General features: G+C 36.4%; 1 protein-coding gene across 1 annotated transcript; it reads left to right on the forward strand.

Annotated features, from left to right (window-relative positions):
- The first annotated feature begins 7430 nt into the window (after positions 1-7430).
- On the forward strand, positions 7431-8770 carry LOC26529151. Its single transcript, XM_015178996.3, has one exon. It carries the CDS (start codon positions 7552-7554, stop codon positions 8449-8451), a length of 900 nt encoding a protein of 299 aa, XP_015034482.1. The 5' UTR covers positions 7431-7551; the 3' UTR covers positions 8452-8770.
- The last annotated feature ends 10584 nt before the right edge of the window (positions 8771-19354 follow it).

Below are 19354 nucleotides of genomic sequence, written 5' to 3' on the forward strand. Positions count from 1 at the left end.
TTTTTTTTTAATAGAAGACAGCTGGGTATCCCAATTGCAATATGGGATAATTTGTTTAAATTTTTAATGATGCAGTCATCTGGTATTTTTTTTTTAACTATTCGTAATTTAAAAATGTAAGAAGTAAATATGTAATTCATTACACAGGCCGACATGATTTTTGGTGACGTTAACCTGAGAAGTGTTTTTAACTAATTCGGTTACGCTGATTCTGACTGCATACTCAGTTTTTGTTCATCACGTCCAGATTTTGTGAAATTAGGGGATCTAGGGTATTTTCCAACCCAAAACTATACTATATAAAGCTAAAAATTGTTTTTCTACATTTTTAACGAATTGTAGAATTTCATGCTTAAGCTGTTGTTTGCCAACATTACTTATAAACAATTTGTGATGTGCATAAAATTACAATAATTCTTTAAAAGTAACAAGTTGCAAATTCTTTGAATCCCTATAGCATACTTTTTGGTTCGAATTTTACTCATTTTGGAACCATATCCAAAGTGCATGACAATATGCATGATAACAAAGAAACGCATCTTTGATTTTCTGTAAATTGAGTTTAAGTCATACCTAATATATTAATAGGTTAAAATAATAACGTTTTGAGTATAATAACTTGTTTATATTATACTAGAAAGTATTGAAAATGAGGCCATTTTGAATAATTCCAACGCTTTTTTTTGGATAACGTTTTGAGTATAATAACTTGTTTATATTATACTAGAAAGTATTGAAAATGAGGCCATTTTGAATAATTCCAACGCTTTTTTTTGGAAATCCTGACGTGATGGGCAAAAACTAAGTACAGGGCCATGATCAGCACCCCCAAATTACTATAAAAGACCTATTGAACTTGGAACACGTTTTCATGACCTCGAAAATGTCGGCCTGTGTTATCAATCATTCATGCGAATCATTATCAATCACGAAAATTTAGTTTTTAAAGGGAAAATCGAGTAGGCGTTCCTTGTTTTTTTAATTTTGTTTATTTTCCTTATCTTCTTGCATAGGACATCGGCATGGAAAATACTTTAGGGATCTCCAAAACGAAAAAGGAAAATTTCTTTAGGATTCCTTAATCCTTTTAAGACCAGTGAACACTTTTGTAAAATGAGTGAAGTAAAATAACAAGGTTAAGAAAAATATTAAATACTGAATCTCTGTTTGGAAGCAGTTTTTATTAATAACCCAGATACATCCAAAACTTCGGAATCTGGCAAACTTTTCTAAAATAAATATAACACAATTATTGATTTACTTTAGTTTAGAATAGTTCTTTAATCTTTAGCATAGTTAGCTAAGGAATCGGCGGTTCTTAATATACCTATAAAGACAACTTGCTCACATACCGTAAAATTAACTTTGAAAGAGCTAACCGAACCTTAGGCTAGGGAGTTTCTTATATAAACATTAGGAAAATATTTCTAAAAATCTTGGATATCCTAAAAAGTTTAAGCAATACTTAATATCATCGTAACTGTATAATACCCTCACAATTAAGTGTATTAAGTAGACAACTTCGTATATACCCCGCCAGTTGATGACTAACTTACAAACTTTACAGATTCCGCATATGTATGTACGATATGTCGACATATCTGGTTCTAGGGCACATCTGCTCACATCTCACACACCTCTCCCTGCCCCATTTCCAATTTTACCCGATCTCTGCGCCTCTCATTGTTGGCACAAGTTCAGTTCATGCTGAATTTGCCTCCCAGAGACAGAGTCAAACCAAGGGGGGCAGGGGTGGGGGTGAACAGAAGTGGCACAGTGGTCTCTGTTCGCCCCGAAAATCCTGTGTGTCATTGTTTATGCGCGTGTCGAATTTTGGGGTTACTTGCAAGTCCATTGGGAACATAAATATTTATCCAACGATAAAAGAATTTGGGGAATTTTTCTTTTATTTTCCAGAAAAACTTCTTTCCCCCCTTTGCCATGCCTGCCATCCCTTTCCCTATCCATATGCCACCCTCTCCCTTTAGAGCCTTATATAAATAGCACAATTTGACTTGGTTAACCCGAAAGCCAGTTAAATAATGTCGGTTTGGGGGGTAAGAAACTAAATATGTCAAGGGACCCATAGCAGGTTAAACTTGTGCACAAAATGAGGAAGCAAAATTCATGGAATTGAAACCAATAAATGAACAGCGAGTGGAATTTGCATGGCTTTTCATCAAAGTTAAATAATGTTAGATGCGAATTTTTTGCCTCCTAAGAACCACTGTCCGACAATTTTCACTCATTTTCCATAAGGTGGAATTGGACTTGGCGCTTGGGTAGGGAAAAAGAATTAATAAAGAAATGAGAGTGAGGTGCAAGGTTTTGGCCTGCGGCATTTACCGCAAAACAATGAAAATTACCACGAAGATGATGATGATGATGATGGTGATGACAACGGGGAGGCATAGGCATATATTAGCCGAACAGGTAACACCATGGTCTGCTACCTGTCCCACTCTCCTCCGGTCTTTGAGTTTGCCTTGTGTCAATATTGACACAGACCGTATCTCTCTCCCTCTTTTTTTTTATGACATAAATACAATTTTTTTGGTCTCTTTTTTTGGCTACTGTCAGCACTCTGTGGCATTTCTGGGCCTTTGTTTGCATCCCCTCGAGTATTTTAGTTTTATATTTTTCTCTCTTCTGTTTTTTGGTTAAGTAGACAGCAAGTAGCAGTGGGGTTAGCATATTTATATGCCTACATTTATGCATTATATATATCCAAATATGTCATATGTTTACGATTGTATGACACAAAAAACAAGAGAAAAGCAAAAGCAAACACAAAAATTCTGCACTTGGCTGAACTTTGCTTTTTTTTTTTTAGATTTTTACTTTGATGTCACTTTGCTTTATTTTGTTTCTGGGTTACTGGGTAATGCAGTTGTACTTGTTGTTTTTATTGGGGTAATTCAAATTTTTTTGTGTGTGGTTGAAAAAAGCACATTTTAGACACATATCTTTCAATTCAATTGATCTGCGTTGGTGGTGTAGACTAATTAATTTCATGGCAAACGTTAACTGAATCAGAAAAAAGTGACCATAAATTACATGAATTGACCATTTGAATACACTTGAAGAAAAGTAAGTGTTAAAATGAGAGGAAGTTTGTCTGTCTTGTAGTTCTGTGACAAATATTGTTGATAAAAGTACTTGAGGCATATTTATCCTACTTTTAACTACATTACTAACAAATTAACTACATTATTAACAAAAGTACTTAAGAAGGTTGAAAGTTAACAATTGTCACTCCATTTGAAAAATAGTAAGATAGTAAGATAGTAAGTTAAATAACGATTGAAAAAAGTATTTTAAAGTAAAATAAATAGTTATTTTAATATTAATTAAAGTGGTTTAATGAAATTTATCTCATTAAAGATTTAATTCTTAATTGAAATACTTTAAGGAAATTTAACCTACCTTTAACTATATAACAAAGTAATTAATTTATTAGACTCAATTACTCTATTTCTATTATGTACTTCGAATAATTGAGGCAATTTTTTTTTTTAATAAATTAAAAGTTGACTTCATTTTTTTTTTTCCAATAAATCAAATAATCTAATGTCAGACACCTGAAAAATGAAAACTCTTATAGAAAAAATCACAAAGCCAAATATTATAATAATTATTATTAGTGTTAGGTTGTAACAAAATGATTATACAAAGTCATCGATTGTTTTGAAAACGTCATAATTGTAAATTGTTAAGAATTCTTGAATTGAAGTTGACTTTTTTTAAAAAGGTTTCCATGAAAATGTTTGGCACAAGTTTGTTATGATTTTTTCTGCAAGTGCAGCTAGTCGACTTTGGGTTTGGTTCTTTTTTGGGTGCCAAGGTTCGTTTTTCCATGGAAGCTCGCGACAATTTCACACATCAACCAGCCTGTCGGTGTGTCTGGGTGTCTGATTGTCTGGCTGTCTGATTGTCGGGTGCTGTCAGGCTGCCAGGTTGTCAAACTGTCAGAGCTACTGACTTTAAGTGGCCATAAGGTACGCACATCACGTGGCCCAAGCGTTGCAGGTGTTGGCCGCTAGGTGTCGCCCCAGCAGGACATGCATGGAATTTTAAATGACTGTCGCAAAATGAAATCGTTCAAGAAAAAAAAGCCAAAAAGGATCAGTTTACAATTGAATTTGTCGTCCTCTAGCAACCGGATTTGAAAGCCACACCATGATAATGAACCTCAGGTTTCCGCTTTTCTGTGAGTCTCTCTGTGTGTATTGAATGATATTAAACAAGTGGCGATCAATTTGCTTCAGCAAAACTACCTGAACCGCAAAGGCCAAGTGACAGCTTTGGAAACCCTAGTAAGTAGCAAGCAAATGTAAGCAAATCCATGAGCAATTCCTCACGATCTTGGGCGAGACTTGGTATTGCATTTCAATGACGCGACCACATTCCGCGATCTTTTCTTCAATTTGAGTTGAGTTTTAGCTTTGCAAGGTTTCCAAAGATATAGATTTCCATTCTACACTTGGCATTGTTCCAATGGCATGCTCTCTTTCTCCTTAAGCTTTAACTCGTTTTTGTTTGTTTTGTTTTGTTTTGTGTGGTCGCATTTTGCCTAAATGGGCAAGAGTCTATGTATGTAATCCAATATGATATACCTATCTATAACCATATTTATATGTTTGATGAAGAAAAAACTTAATCAACATTTTCTGACATCATTTCCGTTGTCTTGTGTGCCGACAAAGCGACCACGTTCCAATCTTGTCAATAAATCTCAATATCAAAATATGCTAAATGACCACCCGTATTCCAGACAATATGAGAGGAAAAACTAAAAACAAGAAGAAAAAACAAAAAACACATAGAAAAGGAAAAGAGAAAAAAAACAACACAAAATGCAAATAACTGCACGAATGTGAGAGACGCGCATAAATTTTATCTACTATGCGGAGAGGTGGCGAGGAGGGTGAGGTAGAAGACTATACACAATCCACACTCCAATCTACTCCCCACTCCAGACTCTATTCTCCCCCTTCATGGCACTAAATACATGCCGAACAATGAACCGTGTTGACAGGTTTCTGTTTCGTACTCTTTTGTGGTATGATTGATTTAACCTGAATCGGTTGACAGGTACGAAACGATATGAAACTTATGCCATCGACAATAGGGGAGTAGTAACCATCCAGATTGAATTGAAAACTCAACTGTCGATCAGAATACATTTTTGTAGTTTATGCAGAAATGAATCTCTAGAGATACATATTCATTGAAATTCTTTTGTGAGTTTGCCACGCCACGCGGCATAATTACATGTGGAATTTTCTCGTGCCACATCCTGAGAGACACAAAAGATACATTTTGCATAATCATACATTTCATACCGTTACACTTTAGAACTCATACACAAAAAATGCATTCAATTCTGAAACAGTAGAGACAAGAATAATTGTTTCTTGGACAGTTGACCGCTAGCTAGCCACCAGTTAGCTTCCAAATGCAAACAAAGAAGCAACTTACAGCTCCCAACTCCCAAACTCTTAAACTCATGACAACCGCAACAAATGCGAGACGAAATGAAATGAGTTGAGGGGAAATTGATTGACAGTTGAATGATTTAATGAGCAACAAGATAAACGATGCCAGTCTCAGTCTCCGACTCCGACTCCAACTTCGACTTTGACTTCATCTCCAACTTTGGTCTTGGGGAGTGGACATGGATGTTGATGCTGCCAACCGCAGTGCCGCAGAGCAAAGCAGCGCAGCGCAGCGCAACGAAATGAATTACTTATTTTCATTTGAATTTTCCAAGCCACTCACACACAAGTTGTAACACGGCGGTCCATAAAAGATGCTTATCTTTCTCTCTTTGCCCCTGAAGCAACAGTTTGGGGATTCGGATTGGGATTCGAGTGGAAGTGGAGTGGAGTGGGAATGAGTTGGACGGAGGTCTCACTGTGATGTGCATACGAAACTTTTGGCGGCGTTTCTTGCCCTGTCATCCCAACAATTGACGATGATGACGACCACGCATTTTGTGTCAACTCTTGGGGAAGCCTCCGGGACCAGTCAGACTATTCAAATTCAATAAAGAAAAAAAACATTGAAGCGCAACATAAAAACAAACGAAACAAAAAATTAATGTCTGACGAAAGTTTTTGTTAGAAGATACATACGAATATATATACAGATTTTTATACACAGTAAACAAATCAAAGCACACCAGCAATGAAATGTTAGTGAAGATACAAAGTTTGATTATACAATGCAATGGTAGAAAAGACAACTTCTCAGCTCTTTCTCTCAAAAAAGTTAGGAATTTCTTAGACTTTTGAATGTATTTTTTCAAATACCTTTGCAAGTACTTCGTTAATTAAATTAGAGCTTTTTGCTAAAAACAATCTAGTAAAACAAAATATCTGCTTAAATTTAATATTTGTGAAACTCTTTTACTAAAGCCTAATATATTATAAATCTTTACTTTTTACCTTTTAATAAGAAAGTGCCCATTGAAGTTTTATTTTATGTCTCCTGTAACCTCAATGAAATCGATTAACATCATTATTAATCGTGATATTATAATTGTTTTTCGAATAAAAATGTCTACTTAAAAGTCATATTATTCAGTTTCGATGCAACTGTTTGATATTGATTCAATTATACAAGAATGGTTGATATCTGAACTTTACTGTGAATTCGTTTCTTTTATTTTCAAAGCTTTTAGAAATGTCAGTACATCATTTCATTATCTTCAAATTGGACAATATTATCAATTTGGTAGTTCAGTTAGCAAACCATCTGAAAATTTGACCTATACTTTAGCTATTTTATCATAGTTTCTGATTGGAATATGATTTAGTAGAAGATTTCATTTATTCGATTTAAAGATTCTTTCAGTCATTCAGTACGCAGTTTCAGTAGTTTCATCTCTAGACAACATTTTTTTCTTATTGGGTATATTGGAATTTATGGATTTGAACTTCTGTTTAATTTCTCATTAAATGTCTTTACACATAATTAAATTCGATGTGCCATTTAAATATACATAGATCTTTTGTGCCCGACAGTCATTCCCATACTTGAAAATAAATAACAATTGCATTTGAGAGTTTTTAACGTTTTTCCTCTTCCATTTCCCTATCTCGTTAATTTTTATGTCGTTTGCGTGTGACCCAAACCAAGCCAAAGACCAAAAGACCAATCTGATGGCCAAAGCAAGATTATTGTAGTCTAAAAGAGATTCCACTTGCCAAGTAACAAGGAAAACCCACACACACTCACGAATAGTCGACAACCTTAAAGTTGAATATAATTTATGTATCGGTCAAATAATGTTTTATGATCTTCACATTCCCATTAGGCCACAAAGAGAGCTACCAATATTCAGATGTGTTTCTCTCTGTGTTTGTGTGTGGGATTTTCCCCATTTTCCAATTCCTATCTCATCTGAGTTTGTTTGGTTTTTGTTTTCAAGTCAAAATTTGTGATTTATTTTTTTTTTTTTAATATATGAACAAAAATTATCTGTTAGTTCTTTTCGGCATACCCAAAATTGCAGATAAAATGCTCAATCTCTAGACATCCATCGAAATGATATTAAAAATTCTACGTAAATACAATGCACTTCAACAATTGGCCAGTCAAGGATCCTCCTCCAGTGGACTAGTACGCCAATTGCATGAGAGCAAATGGGAGCGTCAAAACTCTATCCAGCAACGGAAGATTATACCAAAATTGGTTTATCTACATAATCCATGGAAATATCTGGTAACCAGATTTAATTTATGGAAACTGAAATGGCTCTGGGATCGTGAATTTAATGAAACAGAGTTCATCGAGGGCTCCAAACAGGCGGCCATTGTGATGACAGATATCATAAGGCATCAGAGCACTGAACAAATCGGTGAATATACGACTCCAGTGGGTTTTCAGCAGATCACCAGGGATATGCTATTATCACGCAACGATACTCGTCTGCAGTTGGTGCGTTTCGAGAGGGAACACCTACGTCGTGCCATACCCATGAAGGTGGCAACAAGACAGAATTTCGGCAGAAAATATGCATTCATCGACATGTTATTTGTGGGTCTAAGGAACACCAAAGACTTTGATTCACCCTCCGAAGTGGTTGAGGTCAATGAGATTATAAGACGCATGGATAATGAGCTAAAGACTCCATCGGACATATTGGCAGTGCCGCATCGCATTGTTTTCGCCGAGATATTTATACGGTTTCGTCGTGATTACTCGGCCAATATTGCCAATCAGTCTAAGGACACCTCTCCATTGCATCCTCCCCCGTTGCAAGACACTCAGAACAAGCCTCAAACACTACATAATCCAGCCACAACAGCTTTGCCTCTAACTGGACGCATCTTGCCGAGATCAGATGATAGTGGTTGGTCCGTATCGTTCTATAAAATTCTTACCTTTGATGTCCTCAACTACGATCCGCAGTCGAAGCAACAACAGCAAACAAATCACAACTAAAGAAATTGTTTAGGCAAAATCAATTCAATTTTTAATCTCTTTTTGCTTCGTAAGAAGTCAGGTGAAAATTGTCGTTGTTGAGGAGGAGATGAGGAGAAGAGAAGAGAGGGGCATATCCATTGCCAAAGCTCACACCTCTTCTCGTTGGATGTTGTAATGGGAATCACATTACACGATTTTGATCTTGTTAGTGGGGCCCTCCACAAGCTGTCACATTACATTTGTCGTTTATGGGTCTCTAATTGGTTTCCAAACATGGATCAGGGCTTGGCCTTGGCATGAGCCAATCGTTTCCAAATAAAAAAACAACCTAAATGAATTTATACACACATGTCATTTCGTGTTTTTCTACATGTTTAACACACATTTTTGCATAATTCGTACATAGGTAAATAGTTATACTTTTCCCCCCACTCCACGGTTGGTGGCCCCCCCAGAGTTTTGAAAATAAATTACAATTAAAAGTCAATAAAAGAGATATTGAAGAGAAATCTCTGAGGGTATCCAAAATGATGCAAGATTTTTCGTCGGCTTTAGAAGTGATAAATCATGTTAATGTTAAAAATTGTTTCTTGGTTTCTTAGAGAGATCTATATTGATTGGTTTAAGGTGTAATCAGTTTCCAAAAAATTGTTTTTCTATGAATTTCTTATGCTAAAAGTTGGTAAAAGATTTCTAATTGTTTTAAGAATTTTGTGTATTAGTATCCATGATTTACTGATTGAGCTGAGATTCTCATCGAAATTTGAAAGTGATATTCGATATACTAAAAGTTTTTGCTAGTTCTTTCTTTCTTAATACTAACTTATAAGATTTTAGTGTTAAATAAAATTGGCCATTTTAAGGGGAAGATTTTGTGAGAATTATTTTAAAAACTAATTCAAACAGGATCGAAAACTATGAAATCATCCAAATCAAAGAAGCAGATCACAATTTAACCCACTGATTGTGAGATTAGCTTAGTAAAAACTATAGATAACACTTCCTTTGACTAACTGACTAAAGGGTAAACCCCTTGAGAGTTTAATTTGAAATCGTTTCGTGTTATTTTCAATTAAAAAGCATTTCTTTAGATTGCTTGATTACATGTACTCAAAGCTGTTTGCTTAAGTTAAATAAAACCCAAATCCCAAAAAGAAAAAACGAAAAATTCAAGAAAAAATAAGTAAAAATCTTAACATCTAATGGCCAAAGAGCGTAAAACAAGACGCGAAAGGAAAAGAATAACAAGACGTCACTAGGAAAAAAAAAGGAAAACAGAAAAAAAGGAAAGCGAGAGAAATAATTTAAATAAGAAAACACAAACAGCTGTTGCAGTTTCTGAGCCAAAGATGGAAATGTGCCAGTCACACTCACACACACACACACACGCAGAGTGTTACAAGGAAAAGGGATAATCTCATTATAATGAAACGCAAGTTATGCACGCGCAGTCGGCAGCCGCTAGATGGCGCCAAACCCAGGCGTCAGTCAAGTGTCGCCCGCGCGGCTTAGTCAAGCAACAAGAAGACACAGCTGGTAGCCATGTCCCCCATACCAAGATTGAGCCCCCATCCAATACACCAATCAGCCCCAAGAACCTCCAACTTCACTCCTTGAGCTTGCTTGCCAAACGTCCAAACGGCAACAAAAAAACACGAAGGAAAATATATAAGAGAAAAAAGGAAAATTATAAAAATTTATGTAGACTTTTCTCTTTTCAATCTCGGGACGAGCTCGGTATGTCCATGTCTAAGATGTCAGCTGGCCGATGCTTAAGTCCAGCCATAAATAAGGCAAGGCGAAAGATGAAATATTTGCTAAAATCTAAGATGCATCGGGAATACTCTTTCCTACAGACTGGAGATGGTAAAAACTTAGTCAAAGTGAGGTAAGCAGGAAACAGGATTAAAAAACAAAGATCAGAAATCCAAAAGATCTTAAATAGTATAAGTTTTACGCCTAAAAGACTTACCAGTAATTTGATAGCAAGATTAATTTGGGAGCTAAAATAGATTCGAAAGTCGTATGAGTCAAAAACATTACTTACGAACATTCCTGCAGGATTCCTCATAAACATTAGTTATAAGATGAGTTCAAGAATCTCCTCTTTACCTTTTCAGATACAATTTGTAATGTATTTTTTTTCCCCCGTTTCTTGGGTCACGAACTTTAACCCAAAATGATTATAACCATTGCTCCCAGAATTAATTAGACAAATCCAAAAAAGTGAGGCGAAAAATCAGTAAACCGGCTTAATTTCAAACTCATTTGCAAATATTTACACACAAATCGAGAAAGAGAACCCGAATAATAACCGAAAACCCTTAACCCTTTTGGTAACTCGAGTCCCGTGCCAAGTATGTGTGTGTGTGTGTGTGTGTGTGTGTAACAGGTGTACACATTGGGCTTAAAAACTTTTTCCTCCTTTTTTTTTTGCGAATTTTTCTCAAAGATTAATTACAAGTCTGGCGTAATGAGCGGATTTCCGGAGCGTCTTATAAAATGTTTGGCCTCAGTGGCTCCACTGCAACTCACTAGCTCATAATTCTTGTTTAAATGAAAAAAATTAAATAAAATTTATGAAATATTTGCGCGATGTGCATAGAAATGTGCCCACCCACCCGCACACACACACACACACAGACACACACACACATAGGTCCAATCTCAGTCATGTTGTCGGCGTCCTCCACTCGTTGATCTTCATTAGCGGAGGCACCCGGTTTGCCGGTAAATGTCTTCATTGGAGTCGCCTTCGTCTTGGCCAAAGCTTTAAATTTATGGCAACGCATTTGCGGCCATAACAAAGTCTGGCTAATAAAGCGTCGGCGTTGTCTGCCTGTCCTTTATTAGTTCATTGCTTGTGCACACTTTCAGCCACTCTTTCTCCTGCTCTCTACTCTGCTCTATGCGGTATCCATTTACACTTGGATATTTATCGCTGGAACCTGGCTGAGAGAGCGAGTAGAAGAGAGGGACCACCAAAGACCAACCCCCTGCTCTTCGCTTAGTCTTGTCTCATAATTTTTAACGCTAACAAGCTAAATAAGCCATTTAACACAACATTTAAAATGCATATCGTAGCGTATATCAAAAAGGTCATTTCATTTTCATTACATAATCGGTTCGCCATGGAATATGAATGAGCATACTTGGATACAAATGGAGTACCCACTCTAGACTCTAGAAACACGTGGCATGTGGGTTAAGCATTGTATTACAGATGCAATATGAGACTTCTTTGGTAAAGGAAACGTTCTTTGGTTTGGTATTGCTTTTTACTTTAAGCCCATTTCAATGCCATCATCATCGTAAACATTGCAACATCTTAAACGAGACACCGACACAATATTTATGGCAAGAGGAACTGAAATCACGTGAACCGTACCCCCAAAAGTGGCAACTGGCGACCAAAAATTGCCTTTGCCAAAATTGCCACTTGGCGCCATAAGTAAATAAAATGGATCTCCAATGGTTACTGTCAGTATTAAAACAGAATCTGCATAAATTTTGCGTTCGCAAAAAATCGAAAAACGAACAAAAACCGACAAAATATTTAATTTAAAACACATTTTTGACGGGGAAGCATAACACGAACAAGCTAAAAATGTTCAATACACTTGGCAAAATTATAGAAGACTTTTAAAATTGTTTAAAATTGGTTCAATACTTTTTGTGGTATGAAGGAAATGATCCTCTATGTAAAAAGGCATAGAGTTGGCTTAGACGCGGTCGATCTCGATAGATTTTTTGGTTACTTAAAATACAAAAAGCAAGCAAATAAAGAAATGTATATAATCCCCCGATTCCCACACATACTTTAAGAATAAATGTTTAAAGAACTTCTCGGAGTGTGAACTATGTATGAGTATTTTTGAATAATTTTGGATGCATTTCTGGTTTCAAAATGGCGTTAAATATTCTTCTAAGACTATATCATTTCTGGAATAAAGTAAGAGTAAAGGAAAAGAACCATCAGACATGGGTCCATAGTTTGTTAAGGGTACAATTATAGCTCATTTTAGTCTAGTAGTTACATGGTTTCAGAACAACTATGTACACTAATTTACTGACAAGTAAGACAAGTTAACAGAATGTAAATTTTAATGATGAAAAAATGTATATAATTTTAATAAACTGCAATCTTACAGTGTAGTGAAGGGAATATGAAGAGCAGCCGAAGGAAAACATAAATAAATCTGAATTTTTAAGTACTCAGAAGGGCTGGCAAGGACTACACACACACACACACACGCTCACACTCACACTCACACGCATATGCACACCCATAAAAAAAGCTGTTTTCGACTCAAAACTTTTGTTTTTAAAACTTCTTTAACGGCGTTGTTCCTGTTGTTGTTATTTTTTGTTGGTCGCTTTTTAAAGCTGTTTGTAAAACATGCAATTTCTTTTGGTTTTCACTGCGTTCGATCGGTGTGGCTTTTGGTGGAGTGGCGTGGTTTGGGTTGAGGGGGATTCGGGGTCTGAAGTTGCTGAGCCACAGCAGCTGCAACAACAAGCGACAAGGACAAAAGCCAACAATGGATTATTAGTGGCACTTAAGTAAACACGGGCAAGGGCCAAAACCAAAAAAAGGGGGCTGACGGCCCATGGTGGTGGGGGATGGCGGCTATTCAGACGGACGTGGGCGTGGCAGACGACTTATGGCACCACACGAGGATGTGTGTGTGTGTGTGCCCAACCGCCTGCTGCTGCTGTCGTTTTCCCTGATTTATCGCCAAAATGTGGGCGTTTTTAATTAATTTCGCTGCTTCAAGCAGCAGAGAATCGAGCAGACTTCAACTCAACTCATAAAATGTTGTAATAAATATTTAAAATAAAACAAAAAAAAAAACAACACAATTGCAAAACTCTTGATTTGGTTAAGAATTTCGCACTCACGAAAATTCATTTCAAGTGGCCTGACAAGAGCCACTCGTCCAGAATCCTCAAGAAATTGGGCAAATGGGTTTTGGTCTTCATTTTCTCTACCTCCTCCTTCTGTTATGGTTTTGAACTCGGTTTAGTTTTTGAAGTAGATGGAGTAGAAGCATTCTGGAGAAGTGCATTGTGTGGTTTTACATACTTTGAACGCAAAAGTGCCTCAAGTGTGAATGAATAAAAGCAACAGCAAACTGCGATTGAGAGCCATCAGGTTTATGCCCCAAAGGAGCATTTCAAACTAACACAAGAAATACATATGCACATAAAGTATGCACAAGTGCTTGAAACTAAGGACACTTTAAGGATTTCAAATGACATTTTTAAAATTGTCAAATTTTCATAGTTCAAATATTTTTTCAGAATTTTCAAATGACTAAAACATATAAATCACTTAAGAAGTAAGTACGTGTACGGGTACGGGTAAGTCCTATTGATCTATACATTCTGCCAATTAAGACTACCCACATTATAATATATGGAATACTTTTTATTTTTTACTCGTAAAAATTTGCCATTATAAAGAATCTGAATGAAATTTGAATGCTATCATCATATTGTCTCATAATTTTCCAACTGGTCAACAACACGAGAATAATGTTTGATCTAAAATTATGTAGGTAATTGTTTTGGGTAATTATATTGGTAGGAACGTACTAGTTCGATTTGTATAGATATAGAAAGTTTTGATTCAAACATTTGAAGATTTTCAAGTCGTTAAAGCTAAGGGTCTTATATCCCAAAAATGATCCACGAAAATATTGAGTACTAAGATTATCTTTATACATTTTTCAAGCAAAGGGTATACAATTCCCAACTTCGAGACAGCCTGGCACCGAATTCCCCATGTAAACAGAATTTTTTCTTTTGAATTTCACAGACGTAATTAAATATAGATAAATACTTGCAAAGAATGTCGTAAAACAGTTGCCATCAATAAGTATATAAATAGATTGATTAGGTTTTAAGAGCTTTATGGCTTAAGAAATTGAGCCAACTTTGAAATATCGCATCGAGTTTCAATTTCTTTTATCAGACGTCTGAAAGTCTGTCAAGTAAAGCAAATAGCAATCGCAAAATGTTTTTCTTCATTTAATTGACAAAGTTTTTGTTTCGTTTTTTGTCTGTGCAAATTTCTTGGTGTGAAAATGAAAAGGAATTTAATTAAGGACGCAGTGAGTGAGATTTACCTAAAACTAAACACAAAGTAAATGAAATTGAAGAGTTTTTGCCGGTTGTGGCCTGAAGGTTTGGTTAGCCTTTGCGTTCATTCGTTGGCCACCACAACAAACAGCTCAGAAGTTCTTCAGTTCGTATTATTAAACCAAAAAGTCGAAACGGGAGGCGTGGCGAAATAACAAAAAAGACTTTGAACAAAGCTAAGGCAAAAAGGAAATTGCAAACGATGCCACGCAACAAGAACCCGCAAATTAGTTTGGCCGCACCACCGATTCCCCCACCACCACCATCATCACTGCCCTTCGGTAACACCATGGCCCAACCCGCAGCAATGTCAAGCGCATCTTCAGCAGGCAGGCAGGCAATACCCAATCCCCAATCTTCAATTCTCCAAGAGCATGAGCGAAAGACTGAATAAATATGAAAAATATTGCTGAAGAAGCCGAAGGCGTCTTTCCAGGAAACCAGCACCAAACAATAACAATAACAACAACAACAACAACAATCAGCCCTCATAAGAAAGCCCCCAAAGCAGGAGGAGGTGAAGGGGGAAGAGGACAGAGGAACCGGGTCTGGGGCAGCATCCCATTTTATCAGTTTGCCGCTTCCTCGTGATACCTTCTCCTCTCTCTCTCTCTCTCTCTTGAGAAATTGACACAAGCCTCGCTCCAAAATCGCCGTCAATGTTGTCATCATTGTCGTTGGTTGCATCTGCACATCTGCATCTACATCTCGCTCCTTCTCCATATGTGTTCACTTAGATGCCCCACACCAGATAAGCCAAGTGGTCGTCTCCCCACCCCCCCAATAGTCCCCCTTTCACCCTTCACTCTCTGTTTGTGAGTTGTCCGCTCCTTTTTGTTCATAAATTATAATTTTATGATCACGAACATATTCGTGGAATATGTTGGCGTTACTTGCAGCATTTCCATTGTCGCCATCATTGTCTGAGTCTCGGTTTGAGTCCGTGTATGGGTTTGGGTCTGGGTCTGGGTCTGGTCTGCTCCCAGGGGCGTTAAATATTAAAGTGTCAGCGTGTCTCGGGACCCTGAAAATTGGCTGCTTGGCTCGGTTTGTCCACTTTGGGCCACCATTGGGTGTCATCGTTTGTGTTTACACTAATTGAAGAACTCGTCGTGGACATAGTCCACTCATTCTCATCTCATTTCATCCCATCTCTGCACTTCGTCACACTCATCCAGCAGACTCATAGAGCGAACGAGTCATGGTCTTAGTGTGGCTGCTGTTGCTTCTGTGTCCAGTTAATCGTAAAAATTCTTTATTGCTTCGACTCTATCCTAGGTTGAAATTAGTTTGTTTTAGGTTTTTGCCGACATTCGACAGAGCTATCAGAGTGGGACAGAGAGAGTGTGGGACGGGGGGGAGGGGTTGCAAGGGGCTGTTGGCAATGATGGCCTCTCATCTACGCCTTTATTGAAACTCGTAAATCAATTAAGTCCACGGGACAGCTAAACTTCAGATATTGCTTTATTTATGCCTTTTAATTACCATAGAAATAACATTCTATCTTTTCGAGACTAATCTCAAACTATTAAAAAATAAATAAACCGAGGGGCGTGGCAAGCAAAATCAAGTGAAATATTATCAAAGCGGAAAAAGTTCTTTTAACATTCAACATTAAACTTCTTCAAAGACATGCGGTCTAGGGATTCAATTCATATCATTTTTAAAGATTTTAGATATGTCTTTTATATGAACCAGATCCATTGATCATCCATATGCACATGTAAATATCACTCTCAGACCCTTTTTTTTTAATTTGGCAATCTTTTTTTGAAAATTTAAACAAAGGTAGAAAAGGTTAAGCAATAATGCATTAAAAACGCATCGCAGTGAAACGAGAGATATCACCTCAGCAACATTTGAGTGTTAGGAGGAACAGGACCAACATTGCATATTGAAGGCAAGATGGATTAGTTTCTGAACCTAAAACCACCTCGAAGTATCATAGTAAATTAGATCAGTAGTGAAAAGTAACTACCTTTTAAGTAGTAGTTCAAATTTAATCAGTTTAAAATCCTTTAAAGGTCTTTCAAGTCCTCTATAAATCTTACAGCATATTCATCAACAGCTTTCGACTTAAAGTATCAGCATAAGGAGCAAGTGAACTTAATATAATTTTCTATCTTTTAGATAATTAGGCATAACTTTAGTCTTTAAACTTATACCTTTCTGAAGGGTTTATATAGGAGATTGTGTATATTAGCACAGCAAATTTTGCTATCAATTCCCTTGTTTGATGTGATCTCTTGATATTTTGTCTATAAGCACTTAAAAATTGTATAAAGCTTCCCAAAATTTCTAAACTTATTTGAAAATATTTGACTTTTAATTTAAATGGGTTCAAAGTGCATGAAATCCGCTTTAAATTGTTCATAATTAATTCAAAATGTTTATGTTTAATGTTTTCAATTTCAATTTAAGTTACGTGCAGCAATTAAAATTTTGCATAGCCATTTTCGCCTTCATTTCGCTCTATAAATTGTGAAAAATTGCAATGCTGTCCTTTTTGGTTTTTCTGTTCTGTTTCTGCACATATTGGTTTATTGCGTTGCATGGTTTTCATTATGAGAAACCGTACAACATCGGCAACACCAACAGAAACAGCAACAGCAACAGCAATAGCAACAAACAAATATGCGTTAACGTTTATGTGTTTAATTTGAATTTGCGAAGGCAACCACCAGCAAACTGTTGGCATGGGGAGCCAAGGAGAAGGAACAGGAATCGGAGCTGGAGGCAACATAATGAACTCTAGCATGCAATAAAATGAAATTTAATATTCTGCGTTCCTTACTACGCGGCTTTGGAGCCAGTCTTTCCCCCACTCTAATTGGTTCCTTCCGCATAATTGTGCAACAATGGAATAATTTTTAGTACAAACTAAATGAATTTATTGTCCAAATGGGTAGCATTATGTAGCCAATTTTCAACTGGTGAAACCAGAGAAGAAGGAAAAAAATCAATTGTCATTAACCAAAACAAAAACTAAAAGGAAACAGAGCCAAGGAAACTCTTTAAAGAATACTTTTCGCTATAGAACTTTTAGTTTCACTTTTCAAAAGAAGTGAGGGAATAAATCTTCACTTGCGAAAAGTTGGTAGCGACAATCTGGACAAGATTATCAACTCACATCATCATCAAGCAGTTGCAATTGGACTCCAAGTTGGAGTTTTAGTTGGTGTTGGCTTTTGCGTTGGCGTTGCCGTTGAAGTTTCTAGTAATTCCCTAGAAAATTTTCAGTTGAAAGTTGAAAGCAAATTAGCAACAGCGTCAAAATTGCCCTAGCATAAAAATTAGAATTAAAAGCTGGCCAAAAAAAAAAAAGTAAAATAAACTTGTTCCAACAAAAGCAGCAAACAAGAAAATTAGACAGATAGACGGTAGGGGGAAGGGATGGAGAAAGAGAGGGAGTGAAGAAAAGTGAGCAAGAGAGAAGGCGAAAATTAGCCAAAAATAAAATTAGTATTGTATCTTAAGTGGAAAGCATCTCAAGGCGCTGAAAGTGCATTGCCAACAAAATTTGAACAAACTAAATTTAAGGAATGAAAATTTAGAAACTTTAAATAGAAGACAGATTTAAGTAGTTTTGTTCTAGTTACTTCTTTGAGTCTAATCATCAAGACTAACAGAGTTCAACTAGTTATAAAAAAAACTTCTTTATAAATTGATTATCAATTTGAAATATCTTAAATTTATTGAACGAAAGTTGAAATAGATGAACACTCTAATGCCAAATCGAGTTTTCAAGGTAAAAATTTTGCGATTTTATAGCTGTTTTAAATTAATTTAAACGGTTTACCAATTTTTTAGGGCATGAAAAGTTCAGTCTTTCCAAAATCGAGCCCTGAATTTTTTCATTATATTCCATTCTATGTGATTTAATCAGAAAATGCTTAGGAATTTTACTTTTCTCTCCAATAGTGACAAAGATTACAGATTTAAAAATTTAAAAAATGGTTTAAGAAAATCAACGAAAATTTCAAAAGCTATCATCTTAACCGTTATCAGAAATTCTGATGTTCATTTAGCAACTGCCATAAAAGATTAAATTTATTTTCATTTATTTTTGTATATAATTTTTTAATCATTTTTCAGCTTCTGGGCGCGCATTGTTGAGGCAAAATTAAAAAATTATTCACATAGCCTCAGAGCAGTTTATTATGGGGCAGAGCGATGACTGCGACGGCCACGTTGGGCGCCGATGGCCAACTGATGGCGATGATGGCCATGGCCAATGGCTTCGATGTGGTCTTGTGGCCAGTGTCTGGATCATATTTCACGCCACACAACAATGCCAAAAAGGATATGGTAAGTTTACGATTCGCATCTGTCCCCCTTCCCCAATTTCGCTCTATCCAATATTTTGCCAGAGGGGCAATAATTTAAAATATGCTCTATTATTTATTTAAGCATATGTCAATGAAATTTTATTTATTTATTTATTCACGGCAGCTACAATAAACAAAACCATGGAGTCAGCATGGTTGGCTGTTAATGAGCAAAGGAATCGGATGGTTTTTTTGGGGGGGTGCCTGATGAAGGGGTAGGGGCAGGGAATCTGCCGTATTGCCGCAGGGTTACCAGCTTCGTTGTTGACGTTAATTGACCGCAACAATTTTTTACCGATTTTCGCTCTGTATATACATTTTTGTGTGTGTGTGTTTTTTTTTTCCTGTTTTATTGCAACGTGCAGTAAATTTTAATGAAATTGCTGCCGCCTTTTTGCAATGGCGGGGCGTGGCATGGCTGCTGATGCTACTGCAGCAGCTCAAAGTGC

This window comes from Drosophila willistoni (genome assembly GCF_018902025.1).
Source record: "Drosophila willistoni isolate 14030-0811.24 chromosome 2L unlocalized genomic scaffold, UCI_dwil_1.1 Seg196, whole genome shotgun sequence".
NCBI classification, from domain to species: domain Eukaryota; kingdom Metazoa; phylum Arthropoda; class Insecta; order Diptera; family Drosophilidae; genus Drosophila; species Drosophila willistoni.